Consider the following 26039-nt stretch of genomic DNA (forward strand, 5'->3'; position numbering starts at 1 on the left):
GGAGCAGTACAATGTTCAGGGAAGTGCGGTGGCTTTAAGGTGGTTGTTGATGGCTCAGGGCTGACCCTCATGGGGAGATGGGGCTGGAGGATCAGTAGAGAGGTGGTAGAGAAAGTTCTGGAGTGGCTGGAGCTGTCCAGGAAGCAGTGCACAGGGACAAAAGCCAAAACCCCAACCCCAATATCATCTCTACCCTCTGAGCTCCCACATCCTCAGTGGAAGCACCAGACTAGAAGGCCCAGGGTCAGCTCCAGCCTCAGGCCTGAAGACTTAGAACAATGTGTCCACGAGGCTGAGACACATGGCTCCATACTTATAGACAGTTGCTTTAAAAACATGTCCATGAAGGCGGGCGTGGTAGTGCACGCCTTTAATCCCAGCCCTCTTTAATCCCAGCACTCAGGAGGCAGAGGTAGGAGGATCACTGTGACTTCGAGGCCACCCTGAGACTACATAGTGAATTCCAGGTCAGCCTAAGCCAGAATGAGACCCTACCTCAATAAAACAACAACAACAACAAAAGTGTCCATGGCATGTTCAGAGACAGGTGGGAAGGCTGGAGCACAAAGGACCCCTGCAATTGATAAGCAAGCAGGCTGCAGTGGTCAGAGCCCATGGGGAGGGGCAGACAGGAGAGTCCAGTGGGCTTCACTTACACTCTGGCATCTGTGAGGAGCGGGCAGACAGTGAGGCAGGGATGAACTCTCCCCTCTCATCCACACACCAGCAGTACCCTAGAAAAGAGCCACAGGCCAGAGCTCAGGAAGCATGCTGGAGACTGAGCCCTGTTGTGGTGGTTTGAATAGATGGCCCCAAAATATTCAGTTTTTTATTTGTTTGTAGTTTGCATCTGCAGCCACCTGGCTGGAGGCCATATCAATGGGTGGATCTTAAGGTGTGGTGGTGGGTTTCAGATTTTAATCTAAAGATATGCTAAGTGTGCCTATCTGGAGTTCCTGAAGTGTGCTGTACTATGTGGCTTTGGGCTTGTGCTTCTCTCTCTCTCACTGTGTTTGGTCCTGTGAAGGCAGGCCAGCTTCTTCTGCCATTTATGGAACTTCCCCTGGATATGTAAGCTTCAATAAATATCCCTTCCTCCATAACTGTGCCTGGTCTAGAAGTTACATCTCAGTGAACTTGAAGCTGTCTGCTACAGAACTTGGTACCAGGAGTGGGTAAGATGAACCTGACCATGTGGATGTTGATCTTTTGGAACCTTTGTTTTACAGAAATGGGCATGGACTTGGTGCTTGCAAATGAGGATGCCTTCTGGATTGGTAAGCCAAGTTTTATGAACTATTCTTATGAGGGTTTGAGAGTTCTAAATGCCGTCAATATTGAATTTCAAGGCTTGGCTTAAGAGCTTTCTAAGGGGAAGGAAAGACTGCAGAGGACTTTGTTGGAACTCAGCTACTGGCATAAGGGCTGGCTGCATCCTGCTGCCCAGGCCCAGAGAGTTTGATCAACATTAAATTTGTAGTGGACTGATGTGCTTGGCTAAAGATATTGGATTGAGAGATTTAAGATTTTAAGCTGGAAAACTTCAAGCAAGTTAAAATTACAGGACTGAGACTGGTTTAAGGTTACTGAACCTGCTATTGTCAAACACATTAGCAATCTTAAGGAAGATGGTCCAACTGCTCTACACTAAAACCATGTAGAGGATGCCTGAGGAAAGATTGTGATAGAAATGCAAACTTGTTTTGAAAAGAGTTGACTGGAGAAGGAACCTGCTTTATAAGGTTATAATTTATTTTCTCTGTGAATTCAGAATATGGCTGTGTCCTGCACACATGACATTAGTTTCAGAAGCATAAAAATGCATGGAGTGGTTGTGAATTGCACACAGTGCCAGGAACTGCTGCTGAGATGTGGTATGAGGCAGGGCATGATGCCCTGATAGGCTGAAAGAGCCTTTGGAAGATGGACCATGGTTTGCATGAAGATATTTTGTATATACCAGGACTATGCAATGGCTACCATGGAGCTCACTGTTGGCCTGGGATGGAAGTATTCCCTGGCTACTCTGCCCAGCTGGAATGGCGGAATTGGAAAATCTGGAGACTGTCAGTCTCTGGTTGTATTGAACTTGAACTGCCGAAGTTTGATGTTGGTTTGATGGTAGTTGAGTCTGCATTGTTTTAGTCTCTCCTTGCTATGCATTGTACCAGTTGAAAATGTTTCCTCTGTGCCTTTATGTTATAAATATTTAACTTGTTTGATTTTACAGGTCTTAATATCTTAAATTGGTCAAGACTGTGGGGACCTTTGTAATTGGACTGAGTACAATTTATAATGTATGATGATTATAAATCTATTGGGGTCAGGAGGAGAATGTGGTGGTTTGAATAGATGGCCCTCCAAATATTCAGTTTTTTATTTGTAGTTTGCATCTGCAGCCACTGGCTGGAGGCAGTGTCACTGAGTGAATTATAAGGTGTGATGATGGGTTTGAGATTTCAATCTAAAGATATGCAAAGTGTGCCTAGCTGGAGTTCCTGAAGTGTGCTATGTTGTGTGGCTTTTGGCTTGTACTTCTCTCTGTCTGCTTGGGCCTGTGAAAGTAGGCCAGCTTCTTCTGCCATTGTGGAACTTCCCCTGGATCTGTGAGCTTCAATAAATATCCCTTCCTCCATAACTGTGCCTGGTCTAGAAGTTCATCTCAGTGAACCTGAAGCTGTCTGCTACAACTGCCCTCCTTTGAATTCATAGCAATGCCAGCAACATGGCCTGTTTATCCCCTGGTCTGCTGTCTCCAATCACAAAATGTCCTGTCTGTCCCCCTGGTCCATTGCCCACAATCACAACATGGTCTGTCTGTCTCCTGGTCCATTGCCTACAATCATAAGGCTCAGCATACCATGCCTCCAACACTGTGCACTTAACCTCCAAGTTGGATGAAGGTCCTTGCTTCACTTACATAGAGGAATCATTTTTCTCTCACATACTGTATATTTGGTAGTGTATTTAGCAATTCATTGCCAATCACAAAGTCATGTAGTTTTCATCCATAATTTCTTCCTGAAGTTTTATACTTTTATGGTTTACAATTTAATCTATAGTTCATTTTGACTTTAACTATGTATAAGGTAGGACATATATGTGAGGACTCATTCTTTCCCATGCAAATATCAAATTATTTCAATGCCATTTGTTGAAAGGACTGTCATTTCATTCAATTTTCTTTGCATCTCTGTTAGAGATCAGTTTACTGTATTTATATGCACTGACTCTGGGTTCTCTGGCCTCTTTCATGGGTCTCTCTGTCACCCCTTAGCCAGAACCACACTACTTGCATTACTGTCGCTTTGTCCTGAGTCAGCACTAGGTCTGGAAGAACATTGCATGTGTTGGGAATGCTGTGTTAGCACGCTACAGCTAAACATTCCCGTTGTTTCAGGTGGCTCATGGGAGGAGAATTAGCCAAGGTGTTCACGTGTGCACTGGTGGTGACTATTGCTTGTAAGTAACCTTGTCCCAAATGGTAGATTTAATTCCTATGTTTCATTTGAACTTTGTTCATTGAAGTTTGTGATATTTCTCTTTTAGACACAGGACATTGTGAAGTCACCATTTCTCAGCCTTGCCAGCTTACACCTTGAGGCCTGTGAAGCTATGAGTTTGTCCCAGGTACCAAAGAGGGACAGATGCACGTCCAGCTCACTCACTTCCTGTTGTGGGGCTCTTTCCCCTAAGCACAGAGGGTGAGTATTATTTGCCCTCCCAAAGTTCTTCTTACCAGTCCCAGCGTGGCACTGCACAGGCTCCCAGTTCCCAAGGGCATCACACTGTGGCACATAGGGGCCCGGCGGCAGAGGGCTGGCTGCTCCATCTGATGCGCCCACGGAGGAATGGGAGCTCCTATAGAAGGTCAAGGCTAGAGGAGCAGAAAGAGAAGAGCAGAGTGTGACACCTGCCCTGTGGCCTATCACTGAAATAAGCCAGGCAGATCCTTAAACACGCTCCTGTCCCCACATAAGCTGTCCTTTTCACCTGTCAAAATATTTTAATCTCAAGTATTACGGAGGTTCTTTGGAGAGCAGAGCCGCCTTTATCTTGAAAAGTAAACCTTGTACTGCAGGTAAGAGTCTCTGTGGTAAGTTCCACAGAGAACTGATTAGCCCAGTGAGTGGTTTTGAGGGGCCCGTGATATATCTGCAGCCCCACCCTGGATAAGGCCTTCAGCATCCTAACATGCCAGGCACTGACTAACAACACATTGCTTCACGACTCTCCTTCACAGCCCTACGAGGGAATATCATCCCAGCCGACCAGTGACAAAATGAAGCACAGAGAGATAAGCCCTTGACCAAGGTCTCATAGCAGGAAGTGGAGTGCAGGCTTTGACCCCAGGAGGTCCGTTGGTGCCTGCTATACCTCTCCGTCTTTCCTGTCAAACTCTTACAACTTGGCTCTTTCCTCTCTTCAACACTCTGCTGTGTCGACGTTCCAGGAGAGGCTCCGTGAGGGAGGCTGAGTGACCCAGCATCACCTTGCCAAGGACACTGCTCCAGGTCCACAGCTGCCACATCCCTCAACTTCTTTGCGAAGCATTCACCACCATTCAACACACAAGACACTGACCTATTTAGTACAAGGGCTTCTCTGCTGTCATAACATTTATGGCCCTGGTGCAGAGATTTGTACATACTTTATGTAGAGAACAGTACCTGCCCCCGAGTGTGTCCTCAAGAAATAACTGAGGCAGGATGGCGGAATACACCCATAATCTCAGGATCCTGACTTGAAGGCCAGCTAGGACTACAGAGTAAGTTCAAAGCCAGCCTGAAAGACTTAGTGAGACCTTGCCTCAAATATTTTTATTTATTAGCAAGGTCAGAGAGAGAGAGAGAGAGGAAGAAGACAAAGAAAGGGCACACCAGGGCCTCTTGCTGCTGCAAAGGAATTCCAGATGCACGTGCTACTTTGTGCATCTGGCTTTACATGGGTACTGGGAGATCAAACCCAGGATGTTAGGCTTTGTGCCTTAACCACTGAGCAATCTCTCCAGCACCCAAAATAATTCTTTTAAGAGCTGTTAGAATAGCTTGGTGGAAAAGTGGTTGCCTATATTAAATAAGGGTTTGAGTTTGATATAGCATAAAAAGGAAAAGGGGGGAAATAATGAAGAAAAGGGAAAGGAAGAAAAGAATGAAGAAGGGAAGGAATAAAGGGAAAGAAATAGAGGAAGGAAGGAAGGAAGGAAAGAAGGAAGGGAGGGAGGGAGGGAGGGAGGAAAAAGAATACATGCATGAGACGTGGGGAGAAGAGAGGCCTGTGGTAGGTGAGCACACCACCACCTGGTCTATAGCCCCAGCTCCTCACTCTGGGCTTCTGCCACCTTCCTTCTAGGTAGCAGTGAGCTGTCACCCAGCTCCTGCCCCGTCTGCCCTCCAGCTTCCTCTCCATAAGCACAGGTGCCAGGTATGGGGTATGGCTCAAAGGTGGCATCCCATATGGGCTAACTTTTGGTTAGCCCAAATGGAGGTCACCTTCTGCACACTGGATCAGTTCTCCCCAACTTGTCACCTGTCAGAAATGGGTTTCATGAGGACATGGATCTGGTAGCTATAAGTATACTACCAACTCCCGCATCAGAGCATGTCTGGGGCCACCCAGACCCTCCTTTGAAACAGCCTGGTGCAATGAATGGGGCTTGAGCAGCTCACAAATCTCTGTGTAAATCCTGGCGGGTACACGCCTCTTGCTGTGTGATCATTAGCCAGTTGCCCGACCTCTTTGAGTCTGCATTTGCTTGTCAGTGGAAAGAGTTCAGTTCTGACCAGAGTGAGTGTTATGCACTACAAGAATGCATGGGTGACATGTGCTGAGCTGACAGCCACAATAGCCATGTATAGCCCCACCCCCACACACAGCCTCATGAGGTGGGCACATCCACCCGTGGCCTGTGGGTAGGGCACAATTGGTCCAGGATGGCTATGAAAGTGGCCCAAAACAAAATCATCAACTTACTTAAAATATTACAAAACTTTCATTCACTTTTTTTTATAACCCATTTACATGGGTCTTGATTATGAACTCTGCAGATGTTGACACCATGTCACCGTTACAAAAGGTTGGACATGATTGTAAGACCCTGATGCTGTCTTCTATTGGCCAAAGGTGCTCTATGGCCAATGTTTTTTCTTCTATGTTTCTTTGCTCTGGGCCCCCAATCCCCAGACCCTCAGGGAAAATAGAAGCCCTGATTCTTCTAGAATCTTCCTCTTTCTAGCTTCAGACAAGCAAAAGTGATCTGAGGATAGCTGGAAAGGAACATCTTTAGATATTTACCTTCTGAAGAAAACATCACTGTACCCGCCCATCACCCAAGCCAATGGAGCCACTGAAAGCCTTTGGGAAGGGATTGGGGGGCCTCAGGGAGAGATGGGTCCTGGGTCCCTGTTAGTGTAGAATCAGAGCCTCCTGCCAGAGCAGGCTGTGGGCAGAGGAGAAATGACATAGGCTGTTGGATGAGCTAGGTCTTACCACTAACTCCAGTTGCCCTGAGATCGGCTAAGGAAGGGCACAGACCACTGGGGGGTATGAGCCCAAGACCGGGAGCCACCAGACTTCCCGTCTTGGCCTCCATAGGTTGTAGGTTGGTGTCCCCAAGGAACTGACTTAATCAATAGCTTTCTTACTGTAAAGAACCCCAGATGGTAATCATAGTTTTGTTCTCCAGAAAGCGTTAGCAGATGAATGCAAATATCAGGACTTGTACTCAACGCCCAAGTGCCTGCAGAGTTAGGAACTGGGTTCTAGCATTGTGCAACTGCTGCCAGGCCAGAGGACAGTGGGCTCCCTGACCTCTTCCTCTGTTGTGGCAGAAATAACATGAGCTTGGCTGGGCGTGGTGGTGCACGCCTTTAATCCCAGCACTCGGGAGGCAGAGGTAGGAGGAGTGCCAAGAATTCAAGGCCACCCTGAGACCACATAGTGAATTCCAGGTTAGCCTGAGCCCCAGAGTAAGACCCTACCTCGAAAAAAAAAAAAAAAAAAGAAAGAAAGAAAGAACATGAGCCTTTGGGAGATGCTCTCTCAGGATCCCCCCCCCCCCCACTTTCTGGTGTCCCTGTGTCCTTGAGAATGGAGAGAAGTCTTAGGATAGGCCAGGCAACTGAATGCCCTCTGCGGTCCCTAGCACAGTCATAAGACTCGTGGTTTCCTGAGGGCTGTGTGATAGAGCGTGCAGCCCCAGGGCACTGTGCTGGGGGATCTGAGAACCTCTCACAGGAGTCTGCAGAATCTCAAAGAACAGCAGTCCAGGGAAAGCCAGAAAAGGCCTGGAGGTGATCAATGAGAACCAGATGCGACGACACAGAGCAAGAAACCTCAATTCAGTGCACTCACTGGACTGAGCTGCCAACCGAATGGCGTAATCACCACCACGCAGAAACTTCTCCAAGAAGGCCTCCCTGGATGGGTAGAGTGGAGGAAGGCCGAGCTCCTCGCTGGTCAGCTGGATTCCCTTGGCCGCTAGGAAACTCTCTCCCAGAGGGAACCAAGATCCGTTGGAAGCGGAGACAACCTCTTCTGCTTCCTTAATGAACCTCAGGGCACGAAGCTTCACTTCCTCACAGGAGCCAGGACCTAGGGCACAGAAACAGTACCAATGCATTCGGTCACCAAGTCGGCTCTTCCTGCCTCGCCTTCCCAACCCTTTTCACTCAGCAGCCATGGAGGAACCTGCACAGGAGTAGTCGTGAGTGTGGTTTGCTCACCCCAGGCTAGTGCGAAGCATACTGACACAGGCTAATTTCAGTTACTTAGCCTAAGAAGATCCTCTTAGTCCCTTGTTATAGATGAGAAACTGAAGCCGAGAGAAGTCATATAACATGCATGAATTCATAAAACGTAGCAAGTTCCCAGAAAAGCAGTTGATTCAGAATTCCAGTCTTGACAGTCTCACTCCAGAAACAAAGATCTGGACCAGCTGTCTCTATTGAAAGGATGGGCAGGTAGTGAGTGGGTGGGTGGATGGAATGATGGGTGGATGGGTGTCACAGACAGCAGATGTATTCTTGTATAGAGCCTGGCTTTCAGAGATATGCCAGGCTCTCTGTTTGCCACTATCTCTGCATGAGTATAGGAAGTTATAGCTCCTTTGATTAGGTGTACTAACCCAGCCTTCCCATATTAAGTTCTTTCTGTTTACTAAGCCTGGAACCTCCTGTCTATTCCCTTGTGTGGTTCACAGAACAGCAATGAGGTGGTGATTCACCAGAGCTCAGATGTCACAGAGGAATCTAACCTTTCTCCAGCTCACACAGGAGCACATGGAAGAGCCAGGACTTGAGACCAGACTTCTGTCCTCTGGCTGGGCCCTTCTCAAGCTTGTGGGTGCACATAACAAATTCATGAGGAGGTAATACAGAATCCCAGGGTTTGGTGCAGTAAGTCAAGACCAAGATCCTGAACATGTGGCAGGCTCCCCAGGTGAGGCTGACGGTATAGGACCACACATGCAGTATCAAGGCTCTGGAGCAAATTCTTCAGATCATCCTGCCTTATCAGCAAGAGTCTGAATATGCACTCCCCATAATACAGGTATTTATTTATAAAGCATGTGTGCACAGCATTGTAATAACGCACTGGGTAAAGTGTTCTCAGTTGCTTTATCCACTAACACTAATTTCAAAGTCAAAAGTAAACATTTAACTAAACATTTAAAAGGATAACATCAAATTCTGGAGACAGAGTATTAGGAGACACCCGCTCACTCCCTCCTGTTACTCATTGGAGACGTTGCTGCCCTTTAAGCCTGGTTCCGCTGCTCTGCTCAGCGCTCAGCCCTTCAGCATGAGGTTAGTCACTAGTCAGCAGGGACATATGATAGTAGCAGCTCAGCTTCCCACAATTAGGGACCCTTAAAGGCTCGAAAACTTATATGTTTCCGTGATCTTTGGTTCAGAGAATGATTCTACAAGACTCACCAGTGATTCTTGGCCAGTAGTCAGGCCAGTGTGAATGTGCTAATGTTGGGGTCCTACTGCTAGATGCTTTTGTTTTAGCAGAGAACCCTAGTAGTGCTGTCCCCAGGCTACTTAGAATGTTCTCAGCACATGGGCTCCAACTCAACATCCTCCAAGTCCAGTAGCAGTGGATGAACTGAGAGCTCTCACTCAAATGAACATCTCTCCTATGACATCTGTTTTATGATCTCTGTCCTATGACATCTGTCCTATTACATCTGCCCTGTGTATTAATAGCAGCTGCTTAGAAAGATGCTGGCATGTTACAGTAGCACTAAGTCTGTCAAACTTCTGACTTGGCTATTTGGAAATAGGGCAGTGCATATATGCACACACGTGTGTGTGCATGTGTGTGCATGCACACATGTTTATGCATATATTAATTTGTGTGTGAATGTATATAGAGGCCAGAGGTCAACATTAGGGGTTCTTATTGAGTCACCCTCCACCTTATTCTTTGAGGCAGGGTCACTGAACCCAGAGCTCACCAATTAGGCTAGATTAGCTAGCCCTGTCTCTCCCTCCCCATGCTTGCATTGCAGGTGATGCCACCATGCTTGGAATTTTGTGTAGGTTCTGGAGACCTGAACTCAGGTTCTCATGCTTATGCAGCAAGAACTTTCCCCACCAAGCCATCTCCCCAGCCCCTGAGATAAGGTGTTTTCGTTAAAGCACAGAGCTCCTTCACTCCACGCGTGCCACCTACACCATACCTCCTCTCTATGTCTGCCTGCCGCAAAGCTGAACTTACACCCATCCATCAGTGGCTCTCCAATTGGCCTATAATTAAATGTGTCCGAGCCAACCAAATGTGCTCATATGACACCTTCATGAGGTCTGATTCCCTAGGAATGTCCCAATAAAATAGCAGTGCCACAGTAATAACTGCTGGTTTGGTACAGGCAACTCAGGAGTGCTCAGCAAAGCATGAACTCCGGAGGCCAAGGTAAGTCGTGTTCATTTTCACAGCCCCCACTGGCTCCAAGATAATGCTTTGCACACAGAAGACATACAGTTAAAAAAAAAAAAAATCGAAGACACTGAGTTAAATAATCACATCTAGGATAACTCTAAAAGGGACAATGGGCTGGAGAGATGGCTTAGTGGTTAAGGTGTTTGTCTGCAAAGCCCAACAACTCAGGTTCAATTCCCCAGTATCCACCTAAAGCCAAATGCACAAAGTGGCCCATGCATCTGGGCTGTGTTTGCAGTAGCTGGAGGCTCTGGCACATCCATTCTCTCTGTCTATCTCTCCTCTGTCTCTTTGCTTGCAAATGAACAAACAAACTTAAAAATAAATAAATAAAAAGGACAATATTACACTCACCAATACTTGACTATGTAGATGTGGGGAGGTCACCTTCTGTCTATGAACCAGGGTTCTCTTGACCATACATTGAAGGCATGTTCCCTGCCTTCTTTAAACTCCAGTCCACCTTTGACACTCAGTACCCTCCCACCAGACATCTTTTTTTTTTTTTTTTGAAGAAAACTCAAAATTGGTTCTTCACATGAATTAACTCACATGTTGGGATCTTGCCTGGCTCAGCCCGAGTTCCATCCAGTTCCTGGCCAGTCTCATCTACACACCAGCAGCTCCGGAGGTCAAAGTGTTCAAAAGGTATGCTAAAGTCCGAGTAAGGTCCTGGGTACCGGCTGAGCTGGCTGTTGAGGATCTGCCAGAACAGGTAGGGTTCCAAGAGGATGTTTTGTCCTGACTGGGTCAGGGTCCCCTCCAACACTGCCTGTGGGACATCTTGGAGGGAAGGGTATTGGGCCAGCACTGGGAAGATGCCTTGCTGCCCTGCCTCATAGAGATTTTGAAGAAAGAGATGGAAGTTTCCGGAAGCTGCTTCTCTATAGCTTATGATTTTCATCAGCAGTTCTGCAGGGGTCAGCTCCTGGCCACTGCTGTTCTGAGCGCCCCATCGTTCATACCACTGGAAGACCTGCTCAGGAGGCCCATCACATTGCACTCGCCTCCACTGCCCGCTGGCACTGCACTGCGGGATGTAGATACTGGAGAAGGCAGGAGGTGTGCTGGCATTAGACAGCAAGGCCTGCACGGTCCCAAGGAAAGCTTGCTCCGCCTCTAACTGACAGGGCCTGGGACCTAGGGAAGAACAAAGATCAGATATTCAACAAAAAACAAATAAGCCAGAAATACCAAGGTGTGGAAGGTGCAACCATGTAGCTGCCCAAGACATCTGAAACCTTACCCAGCCACGGAAATCACAACAGCCTCTAACTTACAAATCCTATCCCACCCAAGGTCACCTAATGACTAACACAGCTGCTGTCCGACTCTACAGAACGCATATCGCATTTTTCTTAAGAACAAACAAATCTTCCTCTTAGCTCTTTGAGCTCATTGAAAGAATGGTTAACCTTATCCAGGCTTCCCTAAGAAGTCTAATTATTTATTCCATCGGCTAATTATTCCAGCAACTGAAATTTGCCCTTTACCCATGAATAAACTTGATTTCCTCCAAAGCACGGATTGAAGCCTAAACAAAGACTCAGACTTGGATGAATTAATAAAATTTAAAAAAAAAAAAAAAGGCAAAGACTTTATAAATACCCAACAGACTTACACTGCTTGGGTTCATTAACGGCACTCCTGGTTCCTGGAATAGCCCGACCCTTGGCATCAACACAGTAGCACTCGAAGTTGAAGCAGTGCACGGGCAGGAAACGCCCCTCGCCAGTACAAGAAGGGACCAAGAAGCTGGACCCAGCCGGCTGGCTGCTTGCGAGGCGTTGCGTACGAGCCCTTTGCTTCTCGCACTCTGAGGGGCACCTCGGGCGTCCACCTCTGACTCTTGTCCCCGGGAGCTCTCTGCCCTGGGAATCCACACACCAGCACTCGCCAGCATAGCACTGGACATCTTCATAGCTCCCTCCAGCGGTGCACGATGGGACAAAGAGCCTTCCTGGTGTCTGCCCACAGGCCTGGGAGCCGAGCACCATTTCCATCACGTCACCCAAGTCTCTTGCTACATCCTCGGGCACAGAAATAGCATACTGCAAAAAGACCAGAAATTCTGGAAGATCCAGGAGAGAAGCAAGGGATTTTAAAGCACTTTGGTTCTCTTGTACGTTGACCTCAAAGCCAAAACGGCCCACAACTGTCTTATTCATGGCAACCTCCTTTTTGGAGGCAACGAGTGTTTCCGAGGTAGTATTTGAATCCAACCCCACAGAGCGTAGCCCCGGTAGGTCTACTGGTTCCTCTCCATTCTGGAAGCCTGGGAGACCAAGTTGCTGGAAAAATTGACTGAGGTTAAATGTGCCTCTTGTACCAAGTGCTCCCGACAAGTTAAACTGGCCAACATTCACCAAAAATGTCCCTCCAAAGAGGTTTTGCTGGAGGCGCTTGGGATTGGTGGTAAACTGAAGGGCAAGGCGAGCCAGCTCTCGGGAGGGGAAAATCGCTCTGATGGCTTCTGGGAGGAGACTTCCTGGTGCAGAAAGCTGTTGGGACTGCTCCACCGCCATTGAGCGCAGAAGCCCAGAGTCCACGAACAGCTCCTTGATGGTGGGTGGGCAGGAAGTGGCCCATCTGGCTCCACTCACAGAGCCTGGCTTTTCCTTAGGAGAAGAGAACAGGTCCTGTTGGGCGAAGTACCCTGAGGTCCCAAAGGAGAGCCTGGACAAAGCCTGCCGCCTTTCTGAGCTACATGACTGGCCTTCAGCTGCAGGAGACAAAGTTAAACAGGAGACATGGTTTAAGCAATGTGACTGGTCCTGAGATGCACCCCCCCCAGTCACCCCCAGATCTCTGTGGCAGTCAGATGACAAAAGTGGGCCACTTTCTTCTCTGCTTTCATCTATGCTTTTCCCTCCCCTCTGAGTACCATGCTGGGGTCATTTCTGGGGGTGACTATTTCTCATCCCCATGACCACTCTGCCAGCTCTAGCCAGATTGTCTTTTACTATAGCAAGTCTATGAGACACAGGCCCACTTTCTGAAAACCAGATTACGCTTGCCTACCTCAATGCCCCCACACACACACACACAGAATTTATGTCCACCTGGAGCCTCTGTGACCTTATTTAGAAATAAAGTCTAGGCAAATGTAATCAAGTCATAATGAGACTGGGGTGGACTGGGAGTCCAATGTTTGTGTCCCTATGAGATCGCCATGCACACAGAGACACAAGGAAGAAGGTTATGTAAGGACCGGAGCACACAGGCCGGGTGATGCTGCCACAAACCAACCACTTTGTTAGAAGGAACACGGCCCTTGAACAGATGCATGAGAGGACAGATTGCTGTTGTTTAAGGCAATTTGTTTTAGCAATTTGTTCAGGCATCCTTAGGATCCCAGCTTACTGGCAAACCCCTATTAACATATGCTGAGGCGCCACTCCCCATCTTTCTCTCAAGGAACTTCTGAGTGGAGCTCAGTGCATCCCCACCTGCTCTCCCTGTGCTTGTGTCCTCCTGTGGGTAGTCCCACCAGGATAACTTGTCTCTCTCAGGCTAAGGCCTATACCTGGTACACTATTAGTGTTTCATGTAATAAATACTTACTATCTTACGATGCAATACATAATATTAAAAATATAATATGGGAAATATATGATTTCCTATACTATAATACAAACTGCCCCCTCTGTAAACACGTTTGGTACACCCCTCTTGGCTCTTGACCTTTCCGTGAAATTTCTAGTGAGCAGGTGATCAACTCTTCTACTCCTTGCATGGCCAGGCCATTCTATGTGAAAGTTCTTGGGACTGAAACTGCACAAGAGAGTTGGGGTGGTGGGGGGGAATGTAAAATGCAAACACAATGAAGTGCCATTTTTCTCCGTAAAACCATAAATCTTAGGGGACCTTCCAAGCCACTATCTTACCCTCAACTTTTAAAAATAATTATTTCATCTAGATTCACCCAGACACCAAAAGGAAGCCAGCCAGCTTCCATCTGCAACAAGGCAACAGTGAAAGTGGAACATGTGGTTCCTGACATGTGAGGACAAAAGACTGGCAACATGAGAACACACAGCACATCTCTCAGCAAGATCACGCCTGTGGAGGAAACAAACTCACTCCTCTGCTGCCTCCCTTTCCACAGACAATTGTCACCCAGTGTGACTAAAATAAAACAATCCAGGTGTCTTCTTGTGGCATTGGTTGCCTCAGCAATAGAACTGATACACCAGAGAAAAGGAGTGACGACACGTGGCCCTTCTGTGCATTTATGGAGTTGCTGCTTTTTTTTTTTTCTTGCTTTTTTTTTTTTTTTTTTGGTTTTCTAAGGTAGGGTCTCACTCTAGCTCAGGCTGACCTGGAATTCACTATGTATTCTCAGGGTGGCCTCGAACTCCCAGCGATCCTCCTACCTCTGCCTCCCTAGTGCTGGGATTAAAGGCGTGCGCCACCACGCCCGGCTGAGTTGCTGCTTTTAATTTGCAAAGTCATTGCTCTTTACATCCCACCTGAGGGTTACAAGACGTAGTATTTCAAGGCGGTGAGAGAACTGGAATTTGATTGCAGATACTTCCTTAAAATGTTTATTACTTATCTATTTGTATGCATGCGTTTATGGGCACATATGTACACGGCGTGCATGCATGTGGAGTCAGAAGACAGCGTAGAGGTGACTGTGCTTTACCTTCTTTGAGGCAGGGTCTCTTGCTGCTGCAAAGGAACTGCCAGTTCACACACATATGTCAGGATGTCAGTCAGGTTTTGGGATCTCCTGGATCCACCCTCCCACGCTCCCACTGTCTTGGGTGCTTTGGGACCAGAGATCCATGAGCTGGTTTGTCCCAGCTTTGCATGGTGCTGGGTAATTGAAAGCAGGCTGGCAGATTTGCATGCAAGCACCTTTGACCCCTGAACAATCTCCCCCAGTCCAATGTCTTCTTTTAATGAGCTGAGGTCATAGCTCAGTAGACAGAGTGCCGGAAGCCCTGTGTGTGAATCCACAGCATGGAATAGAGCCCGTATGGTAGCACACAACTGTAATCCCAGCACACGGGAGGTGGAGGAAGGAGCATCAGAAGTTTAAGGTCATTCTCCTTGGCTATGTAGAGAGTTTGAGGCCAGCCTGGGCTACATGAGATCCTGTCTCAAAAAAAAAAGTAGACATCTACATAGCAGGTTGAAGATATCTTCTACATAATACACACAATATTTAAAGTGTTAATGAGGAAAAGTTGAATCATTTAACAGGAATTCCCACATGTGCTTTAATACATATCTACCATGCTGCTCCAAGAATTCCATTCCACCTGCTTCAAATCTCAGCTCCTCCCTGTTGGAAGGCTTGTTCTCCTGACTTCCTCCCTCTTCCTCATCAGTAGCATCCCTCTCCATCCCGCTGGGGTGGTGAAATGAGACCTTACTGAGACCCTCAGTGACAGTTCGAAGGTCTGCGGCCCACCCTCCTATTTTTACATTGATCTCCATGTCCCTCCAAAATGCATCTTTCTTCCCAGAACCTCAGTGTGCTGACTTGGCAAAACTGTCACTGTGGGTGGTGTTGGTGAAGATGACGTCACATTGGATTGGGGTGCCCTTAGTCCAACCTGACTGACACGCTTGTGAGAAGAGATGCGGGGACAGGCAGAAGGAACGTAGTAGAGAACAGGGTGGTGCTGCTGTGAACTGAAGAGTGCCAAGGATGGCTGGCCTCCACCACGAGCTGGCAAGAGGCTCCTCAGGCTCCTGTCTGGAGGCTGCAGAAGACCCAGGCCCTTATCACAGAGGAGGCTGGACTCCCGGCCTACAGAACAGCAAGGCGATCGTTGATTGTTGGAAGCTGCCCAGTTTGTATTGATTTGTAGACACAGCCCCAGGAACTCAGGAAGCTCCTGCCATCTCTCTCCCATCATTGTAGTGACCTTCTAATTGACTACTTGGTCTCAGACCCAAGGCTTTTTTCAAGCTCTCCTCTAACAGTGCCAGGAGATGTGTCTTCTACATACAACCCAACAGGCATCTTTGGCCTGAGCTTCAGCTGCCATGCAACACGACGCCTTGGTAATGATGTGAACGGCCTCCCAGGCTTCCCCACACCTCCACTTCACAGCCCATAGCTGTCTCTGTACCCTCCTTACAATATTCAAGGGATGTGTCTTTCCTTAGCCTGAACAATGGTTCCCTCTTCCAAGAAGCCCTCCTGGTGCCTTCTCATGCACACTTCAAGACAGAAATGAGGAACTCACTTCCTGTGCTCCTCACTTACCAGTACAGGCTCCACCCATGATGTGCAAAGACTCAGCCCCCTTTTTCTTTTCTCATCACCTAAGTGTCCCTGAGCTCTCATGAGGAAATAACTATGATGACACAAGACAAGAAACCTGTTGGGGGCTGGAGAGATGCTTAGTGGTAAGGCATATTCTTGCCTGCAAAGCCTAAGGACCCAGGTTTGATTGCCCAGGACCCACGTAAGACAGATGCATAAGGGGCTCATGCGTCTGGAGTTCGTTTGCAGTAGCTAGAGGCCCCGGCACACCCATTCTCTCTCTACGTCTGCCCCCTCTCAAATAAATAAAATTTAAGAAAAAGAAACCTGGTGGAAGTTAATGATAACAAAGTGATTTTCAGTCATGTAGAGGAAAGGTCCCTGAGGGACACTCAGTCAGAGGTTGATTAATAGAGTACCAAGAGACTGACATGGACACGGGGTGACAGTAATCAAATCTGAGAAGACAGAGAAGGACGGCCCTGGGAGAAAACGCACCGCAAGATGGTGGCCGCCCTTGCTGCCGGGTGCCAGGGATCTCCTTTCCCGTGACGTCCACACACCAGCACGGTCCGTCTGTCTGGCACTGCACTGCCTGGTAGTCCCCATTTCTGTGGCAGCTCGGGACGTAGGGGTGACCAAAGTTAGTGGCCGCAAACTGCTCCACTTCACACTTCGTGGGGCCTAGAAGAGACCGTGCAGCAAAGGAGGTGGTGTGAACACGGCTCAGATATCCAGTCTACGTGGCTTTGTGCTGTCCCAGGCTTTTTTTTTTTTTAATTGCTCAGGCTGACCTGGAATTCACTATGTAGTGTCAGGATGGCCCTGAACTCATGGTGACCCTCCTACCTCCTGAGTGCTGGGATCAAAGGCGTGCGCCGCCAGGACTCGGCTGTCCCAGGCTTTTAATCCCTGCACTGACATGGTGGCACAGCCATGCAGATTCTGCGACTTTAAGACCCAAGTGGCTCCCCAGCAGGAACACACATGTGTGGGCTGTTACTTACATCGGAATCTGCCAGAGATGACTAACTGCACGGCCAGGAAACGTCTCTGCAAGATCCGGTACATAGTGCTTTCAGCGAAGGTGGAGGCCAGATCCAGGCCGGAAAAAATGGTGTCGTAAATTTCACCCAGCAGCATCTCCAAACCTGAACAAAGGCGGCCGGCATTTCATGGATGGGCTCATGGAGGAAGAACTCGCCCTAGCAGAGGTCACGGGGGCGGGGCCTTCCCCAGCAGCACTGAGCACCTCACTGCAGTAGTTTTCTGCGGATGCCGTGCAGGCTCCTCCCAGCACTGGGAGCCCTGCCTTGAAAATGAGGTAGAAATCCACCACGCTACCAGGTGGGCATCTCTTGCAGCGTGCGCAAAGGGACCAACGCAGGCCGGCTGCTGCTGCATCCAAAATGCCACAGAGGCCAGTGTGCTAAGGCTGGGTCCTCTCCCGTGCCCATGGCAGCCTGATAGGGGAGTGGCAGGCTGGCATTATTATTTCTACCTTATGCTCTGGAGCCGGGCTTGATCCCTTCATGTTGCCCGAGGTTCACCCTCTCACCTGTCTCAGCCAGCTCCCGCCCTTGGCTGTCAGCACAGTAACAGTACCCAGACACCTCAGGAAACCTGCTCCGGAAGGAGCTGAAGGTCACAAATGCATCTGGAAACCTGACAGAGGAAGATATGGATGAGTACCGTTTCATAATGCAAGTCATCCCCAGCCCTCCCCATCAAAATCAAAGGCGAAGTCCTCAGCTAGGGAGGTCAACTTTCGGCTCCATGTCGCCCACAGTCAATGCAGCTCTTTCCTAGGCTGGTTTCAACCAGTAGGAGTGAGGATGCACCTTGTGAAGCAAAGCCACACTAATCTACCAACTAGCCCTTTTTCTTACTTTGGTACTTGGCCAATTTATGTCTACATGTGTCTCATAGGGCCAGGCAGAAAGGACATTATGAGTATGCACCAAATGGATCCTTTAATAGAGTATAACTCTAGAGTCCAAAGATAAAGCTGGCTTCACAAACATGTGTTAGGTTGTAGATGATCTCATTTTGCAAGATCAGCTGATTCCAAAGCTTTTTATAACTCTCAAGAAGAAGTAGGAAGAAGCCAGACTCTGGACAGGAGATCTATAGGAAGGAAATGTTCCACTTCCAACACTGGAAAATCACAACATCAATATGGTGTCACCAACAAGGGCACCATCTCTCTGTGTCAGTTGAAGAAAGGCCTGTCTTCACCGTGCTCAACTTGGCAATTGCTACACGGAGCCCACGGGCATATATAGGGGGCCAAGTTCTAAAAGCCCATGGGCAATGATTTCAACAGCAGAGAAATGTTCAACTTTACAAAATACTGAGAGATTTCTTTTCATAACCTATGTGATGAGAACATGAGGTCCAACTGTGTGTTTCTACCTATGTCTGGAAATTTATCTGCAAATGCAAGGTTAGCAGAAGCAGCAGGTAGCTCTCTCTCTCTCTCTCTCTCTCTCTCTCTCTCTCTCTCTCTCTCTCCTGACACAAATGATTCTAACTCTGTGCCATCTCTTCTACCAAAATATTGACAATAGCCTTCATTGCCAAGGGGAAGGAAATGAAGAAGTAATGTACAGGAATCCCTCAAATGGAACGAAATACTGCAGCTGAGGATGACACAAACTCTAGCCAAAAGGGAGAATTATGAAAAGGGCCCAATACAAAGAGACATGCACACGCAGCGTGATGAGTGCTGTGTAAAACGGGCCTTCATATGCCATGCATGGGGCACCCGTAGTAGCTGCCCCGATTTGGAACATAGTAGATTATGGAATATTTCCCATGCTGCTGGCCTATTAATATGAGCATGTGGGTCTATTTATATAAAGAATGCCATAGAAAGTGAGTTGCAAAATACAGATGAAAAACTCATTTTTGTCCCATTATGGCTGGAAGGAGGTGGCCCCTAAAGGGTGTTCGTTTACTGGAAACTGGGTTCTCAGTCATCTACACGTGGCAGAGACAGTGATATAGTTGCTTCTATTTACTGAGCACTACATTTTGCAACATGCAACTGCAAAATGTTCATTTAACGTACACGGACCCATTTCGTCTAGGAAGCACTCTACGAGGAAGGGGGTAGTGTTTTCATGCCCACTGAGACATGAGGCGGGGTCTGCAGGCCACCCTCCTGATCCAGCGTGGACTGGGGTCCTCAGCCGGCCGTGCCTGGCCCACCACCTGCCTGCCAGTGCTGTTACTCCCTGCCTCCGTGAGGGCTGGGCTGCTCCGGCCCCTTCCTGACATCCTTTGAGCAATGTGGCCCTCGTGTGACAGCCTTTACTGCATGCATGACACCTGACTCTTCTCAGGATCTAACAGTTCTTGAATACACGTGTGTGGGACAGGTGCATCAACCTGTCACCCGCTGACTGAGTTCTGTCGACCGCTCCAGTGAGAGGCAGGAGAGTTGAAATTCCCCTACCCCAGGCTTTACTGAGGAAACCCAGCAGCCCAGTCAGCTTTCAAGGCAACTATCACCTAAGGGGTGTTCAAGCAATTTTTATCCTGCTATTTTGTTTTTAAATCAAAACCCCTGCTTGAACTTACCAGTGTACTTGGCATGGCCTCTCTTGATGTTTTCTCCTTTCCACATACTGTGGGTCTGCCTGGCTTCAGCTGAAGGAAGGGACATCCTATCCCCTCAAGAATGTCACCCCAAGGCCAACTATTGCTGCCTTGACCCCCCAGGTATGCCCCATCATCACCTGTGAGGCAGATATGGTGGGCCGTCATCTTTAATCGCTTCTTATCACTTCTGTATACAGTGAAAAGAGTTAATGTTCTGGAGCCAACATGGCAGAATTCCTCTCCTGACCTAACACAGTGATTCTCACTATTAATTACTATTCAAAAATAGGAACAAGCAATATGTACTATATAAGCCCTAAGTCAGCCATCCTCCATTATCTCTACAGTTTCATCTCAGAAAAATCCTTTCAAAACATCTCTACTTCACAAGTAAGAAAGCTGGGTACAAGCCAGGCATGGTGGCACACGCCTTTAATCCCAACACTTGGGAGGCAGAGGTAGGAGAATCGTTATGAGTTCAAGTCCACCCTGAAACTACATAGTGAATTCCAGGTCAGCCTGGGCTAAAGTGAGACTCTACCTCAAAAAAAGAAAGGAAGAAAGAAAGAAAGAAAGAAAGAAAGAAAGAAAGAAAGAAAGAAAGAAAGAAAGCAGGCAAGCAAGCTGGGTACAGAGGGGTGACGGGCTAAGATCAAGTCCCACTCATTCAGGACCAGAGCCCAGGCATACCCAGTCCACCTGCGCTGCAGCTTCTCTCCAAAGAAGGCCTGATGGCGAAATTCCCACTTAAACAGGGCATGGTCTTTCTGGGTCCTCTCCCTACCCAGCAGTGTGGTCAATATCTAACATCTTGAGTTCCTGTGTTCTTACAATCCAGTTTTTTTGTTTATGCAAGAGAGTGAGAGACACAGAGAGAATTGGCTTGCCAGGGCCTCCAGCCACTGCAATCCAACTCCAGGTATGTGCACCAGCTTGTGTGCACATACGATCTTGCATCATCTGCACATCTGGCTTACATGGGATCCGGAGTGTTGAACATGGGTCCTTGGGCTTAGCAGGCAAGTGCCTTAAATGCTTAGCCATCTCTCCAGCCCCTACCATCCAATTTTTATGGATAATTTCTGAAACGATATCTCCACCTGTGAGTTTTGGGTTCTCTGGCATAATCATGTCTCCTGTTACAATGTTTGGCTGTTGCTTCTGTTATTATTATCCCTGTTGACTTAATTTCATGAGAGCAGAAATCTTATCCAAATAGCCATCTACCCAGGAGAGAATGGAAGCCATGTTTAGAGGAACCATTGGCATACCTCTAATTTCCACATCAAAGACACACCCCAAGTGTGGGTGGAGAGCCCAGACGTATGTAGTCCCAGAGGAGGAACGAGTGTGGTAGGACATGGCAGGCTCCCAGCGTCGTCATCAATGAAACTCGCTGGTTCTTACGGGCACTGGCTTTAGGGGGCCTCTGATCTCATTGCTAGTAGGGTATTGCCAAGTCACATAGCCCCAGATGGTTTATTGCATTACCCAAGGATCAAAGTTCCCTCCATCCTCAATAGAAGAAAGAGACATGTTTCACTGGTATTTTTGTCTGGCAGAAACTGAATAAGACTTTTTACAAGATCTTTTCTGTGGGTATTACCAGAGCTCACAGACAATGAGGAGTTCACTTACACTTGTTTTAATTTCATCTTCTTTTCTACTCTCACTTAACCTTCTCCATGATTTCCTCTAGCTTCTACTTTTATCCTGCTCTAGGCATAGTAGTAGAAGGAAGGATGAAAAAAAAAAATCAACGTAACATTCAAAATCAAAAGTGACATGTAGTTTGTCTAATACAGAAGCTGCTTGCCTTCTGTGTAATAAAAAGTAAAGTTGGCAGTGATGACAGTGGTCCCAAGAATGAAAACGCCAGGGGCATCTCTGAGTTTATCCTCAGATTCACCTTATGCTCAGCCCAGACCGAGAGAGTGGCAAACAGAGCTTAGTGGAGCCCAGAGTGCCGCGCCCGCTAGCTGTCCAGTCACTGCAGAGCGCACTCTGCTCTGGCATCCCTCACACCATCGGATTCTCTAGCTCTTCCCACAGGCGGCTCCTCCAGAAACTAAAGCACCAGTTAATAAATTAGCAACGTTGGGCTGGAGAGATGGCTTAGCGGTTAAGCGCTTGCCTGTGAAGCCTAAGGACCCCGGTTCGAGGCTCGGTTCCCCAGATCCCACGTTAGCCAGATGCACAAGGGGGCGCTCACGTCTGGAGTTCGTTTGCAGAGGCTGGAAGCCCTGGCGCGCCCATTCTCTCTCTCTCTCCCTCTATCTGTCTTTCTCTCTGTGTCTGTTGCTCTCAAATAAATAAATAAAAGTTAAAAAAATAAATAAATTAGCAACGTGCGGATTCCCTCTGGCAATGGAGTGGGAATTCCTGCATAGAGGCTGAAGACAGGCTAGCACAGAGGCCGAGGTGTGATGTGCTACCACAGGAGTCTCCTGGAAGAGGGTCACGACACCTGTCTGAGGATGTTTCACGTTCTCTTCCATATGTCAAGAACAATGATGCGTCACCGCGAAGGACAAGGCCCTGTCCCTGCCTCTTTCCTCGGACCAACCAGGATAGCAAAAGTTGCTAAGGCATTTCAGGTGAGCTTGTTGCTAGGACGCCGAGGAAGCTTTGTCGGTAGAGGCCAGAGTTGCTAAAGAAACCAGTCAAATGACTTTCCACGCAGACCACTAAAGCATCAGTGACGATATCCACTCCACTTTCAGCTCTGCGGAACTTTCTCCATAATCTCAAGGCAGAGCATGATTCCACTGGGCAGGGGCCATCAGCAAGACCGGGGTGAATTGGAAGAACTAGTGAAGCTTCTCCCCCTCACAATGTGGTTTTTAAACTTAATAGCCAAACTGCTATCTAAGGAATGTTTCTCTTCAAGGGACAGAGTCCTTATTATGGCCAAGTTCAAATCATGGCCCAGCACATGAAGAACTCACAGTGGGTTGGGAAATGCTTAGTTCACAGATAAATTCCCTTGTGCAATTTTATCTAAGGAAATAACTCAGATCCAATATTCCAAACTCAAATTTGGCTTTTCCTTTCCAAACATATTCTCTGCCCTCACCCAGAAACCAGATCAAGGAGTCATCCCCGACTCTTCCCTCCAGCACCCCAGTATTTGCCTCTTCCTGGCATTTTGAAGGTCTATCCGGTAAACACGTCTCTGACACAGCCCCAATGACACCATTCCCCACGCGCCTTCCCCGTTGTCTGCTCCAGACTGAGCCACCATTATGTCCCCACAAGCTCAGAGTGGCCTCCTAGCCCTCACTCTACTCAGCTCATCTTCCTAAACTCAAGTCTAATGGTGAGCAGGAGACACCCTACCAACCCAACCCCTCACCCATCCCCAACTCTATCCTAAAATGTCTGATGTTAGGCTGGAGGGATGGCTTAGTGCTTAAGGTATTTGCCTGCAAGGCCAGAGAACCCAGGTTCAATTCCTCAGGACCCACATTAGCCATATGCACAAGGGGGCGCGAGCATCTGGAGTTCGTTTGCAGTGGCTGGAGGCCTAGTATGCCCATTCTCTCTCTTTCTCTTTTTCTCTCTCCCCCCTTTCTCTGTCAAATAAATAAGTAAATAATAAAATATGTAAAATTTTTAAAAATGTCTGATGTCGAGAACATAGGCTAGGATACAACTGCCCATGCAGATCTGAAACTCAGCTGTGGCTGGCTGCCCTGTGTTTTATCTTTTCTTTATGTGTGCTGACCCTAGATAATCCATGTGGACTCAACAGCGCCTCCCAATGTCCCCAAGGAGTCCCTGGGCCTGGGACAGGCCTGGTCTACCTAAGTATCAGGGAATTCCTGATTACCCCTGGGTTGGCAGTAACCAACCATCTAACTGTTCCCATGACCTCCCCAAGCTAGAATTTGCTGGGAGACATGCTTGCTTGCAGAAAGAAAAGGATCGCATTTCAGGAGGGATCATGTGTGTGTTTTGTTTGCATTGAGCAACGAATGCTTCTGTGTGAGCTTTTGCGCTTGACGAGACTGCCCTCTTGTGGAAGCTGCCCTGAATTGAGCCTCAACCCCAAGGCACCTGCGGAGGTCCTGAGTTGTGGATCTAGTGGGTGTGAGACTCCGAACTATGAGGGCAGAGATCTGAGTCACAATAGTACAGAGCAGAAAACAAAAACAAAAACATTTCCTCAAAGCTCTGGAGTCCACTAATTGTTCTTCCTAAGGTGAGTTTCTTAAGCTTTGTTTCAGATGGCTTCTCAGGGTATTCCAGAGGCTACAATTATCCAGTTATTTTTGAGTATTAAAGTGAAAGGATGTAAAATTCCTTGGTTGTAGTCAACACTCCGCTGAACTTGAGCTGAGCGTGTGTTATTCTGCTCGGGAAGGATGAGCCTGGGAAAGTCAGGCGGCTCGAGGTTTCTGGCGAGCGGGGAGAGTCTAACCAACATCTGCTAAAACTGAATGATGCATGAGAACTCCTTAATGGTGACTAATAATTTACAATTTTGCAAATTCTCAATGGTGTCATGAAGGAGGTCTCACCAGATCTTTGCCATGGCCCACTGAACAGGAAATTGCCCCCACTTCCCCGCTGGGAACACGGAGGCTCTGGGAAGATAGGGCACCAGATCACTGTGCCAAGGCATGGCAGGCAATGGGCACGTGCTGCAGGTAATGTTATGGGGCCGGGCAGAACCGAAAACAGATGGAGTTGGCAGGAGTGAGGTGGCTGAGCTCTGACAGATCAGGCAGGAAGGCTGTGCCTTGGTCCAAAAATGAGTTCAAGCCTGGCTTCTTTCCATCAGGGGCAAATGCATGCACCCTCCACCCTTGGTGTACAAAGCCATAAATTCTAAGTTTGGTGTTCTAGGCTGAACATGTGACATTATCAATGCACAACTTTTTTATGGGGATTTTATGATGAAATAACCTAACTAAGGTCCCAGTTCCTAAACGAGGTCGATGGGACCTGCACACAGGACACAGGTCTAGGACTCCTCTGGCACAAGCCATGGGAACGTACTCCTTCACACAGAGAGAAGTGGTTGTTCTGGAAGCCAGCCACGGGAGGCTCAAGTTCTCCTACAGAACGCCTAGCACAATTCACAAGCCAGTTCTTTCCTTCCTTTGTACTCAGACTGGTCTGATTACCCCTAAAAGTCTGCACAGCTTTTCCCAGTGATCAGTGGCCATCTCGTGTAACCCAATGCTGCCTGGCTATGTGGGGCATGATTTATAAAGCACCTCTGCTTTTACCTATTTAATCCATTAAGGTCATTTACTAGCACATGCATATACATGACCTACAGAAACTCACAAACATGTCGTGCCCGCTTTTCTCTCTCCCTCTCTGCTAGGCCCCTTCTGTCCACTCCTTCTCTGTCACAGACCTGACAAGACACTCCCTCACCCTGTGCTCATTCACACTATCCTCCATGACCCTCATCCTACATGGACACCAGCACCATCAGATATTCGTATAAAGCACATAGCAAGCATCTTTTTTTTTTTTTTGCTTATTTGCCTTTTAAATAATCAAATCATAACACGTGCACTTTCTATCTTGTATCGTCTTATTGTACCATACTGTGGGGCGGGCTCTCTCCCAGTGCACCGTTCCAGCTTCCTGTCTACTTTTGAGTGGCTGCATACATATTGACAGCATATCAGCCTCTACCCAGCCATCCGCCCCTGTTGACGAGCAGTCATTCCCTCCACCCAGCTTTCTGCTATGATGGAAAGTTAAGGCATCAGACAACCAAGTCCATATGTCTACACATTCTGGAGTTCTCATTTGTGTGGGCTGGCTGGGCCGGGAGAGTAGACACACTTTTAATTTTACTAGCTATTTCCAGCTCGCTTTATTAAAAGTGCTATAGCCCTGCAGCAACATGAGAGGATGAGGTGTCCCACCCCCTCATTGTCCCTGAGTCTGTGTGTGACACGTGACGCCCCTGACTCCCCAGGTGTGCACGGGCTTCAATAGCCAGCGGCCCCTGAATGACCAAGCAAGGGGCCCGACTCCCTTACCTGTTGTAGCTATGGACCAGATCGAAAACCATCATGTCCGTGGTGTTGACAAACTTGCACTGGACGGGCATAAACTGTCCATCTGCAGAACACTGGGGTGGCGACTTGTCCCCCACTCCATGGAGAAGACGCCGGTTTCTTATCTCACAGCTCCTTGGACCTAGACACATTCACAAGACACTGTCCAGTTCTTACAAGCAGTTAGGGTCATATGTTTCTGCTATCTTGACAAGACACAGAAGTACTTA

At 47.9% G+C, this 26039-nt stretch overlaps 1 protein-coding gene across 1 annotated transcript in view; it reads right to left on the reverse strand.

Moving 5' to 3' along the window:
• Positions 1 to 26039, reverse strand: part of Tg (thyroglobulin) — a 226295-nt gene that overhangs the window by 195354 nt on the left and 4902 nt on the right. Inside the window, exons 5-13 of the mRNA XM_004656332.2 lie at positions 25792 to 25951; positions 17733 to 17839; positions 17182 to 17325; positions 16673 to 16858; positions 11570 to 12670; positions 10501 to 11088; positions 7354 to 7593; positions 3740 to 3877; positions 657 to 734 (exon numbers count right to left, since the gene is read on the reverse strand). Coding sequence (XP_004656389.2) covers positions 657 to 734; positions 3740 to 3877; positions 7354 to 7593; positions 10501 to 11088; positions 11570 to 12670; positions 16673 to 16858; positions 17182 to 17325; positions 17733 to 17839; positions 25792 to 25951 — 2742 coding nt within the window. The remainder of the gene's footprint in view (positions 1 to 656; positions 735 to 3739; positions 3878 to 7353; positions 7594 to 10500; positions 11089 to 11569; positions 12671 to 16672; positions 16859 to 17181; positions 17326 to 17732; positions 17840 to 25791; positions 25952 to 26039) is intronic.

Source organism: Jaculus jaculus, chromosome 2, assembly GCF_020740685.1.
Source record: "Jaculus jaculus isolate mJacJac1 chromosome 2, mJacJac1.mat.Y.cur, whole genome shotgun sequence".
Taxonomy (NCBI): domain Eukaryota; kingdom Metazoa; phylum Chordata; class Mammalia; order Rodentia; family Dipodidae; genus Jaculus; species Jaculus jaculus.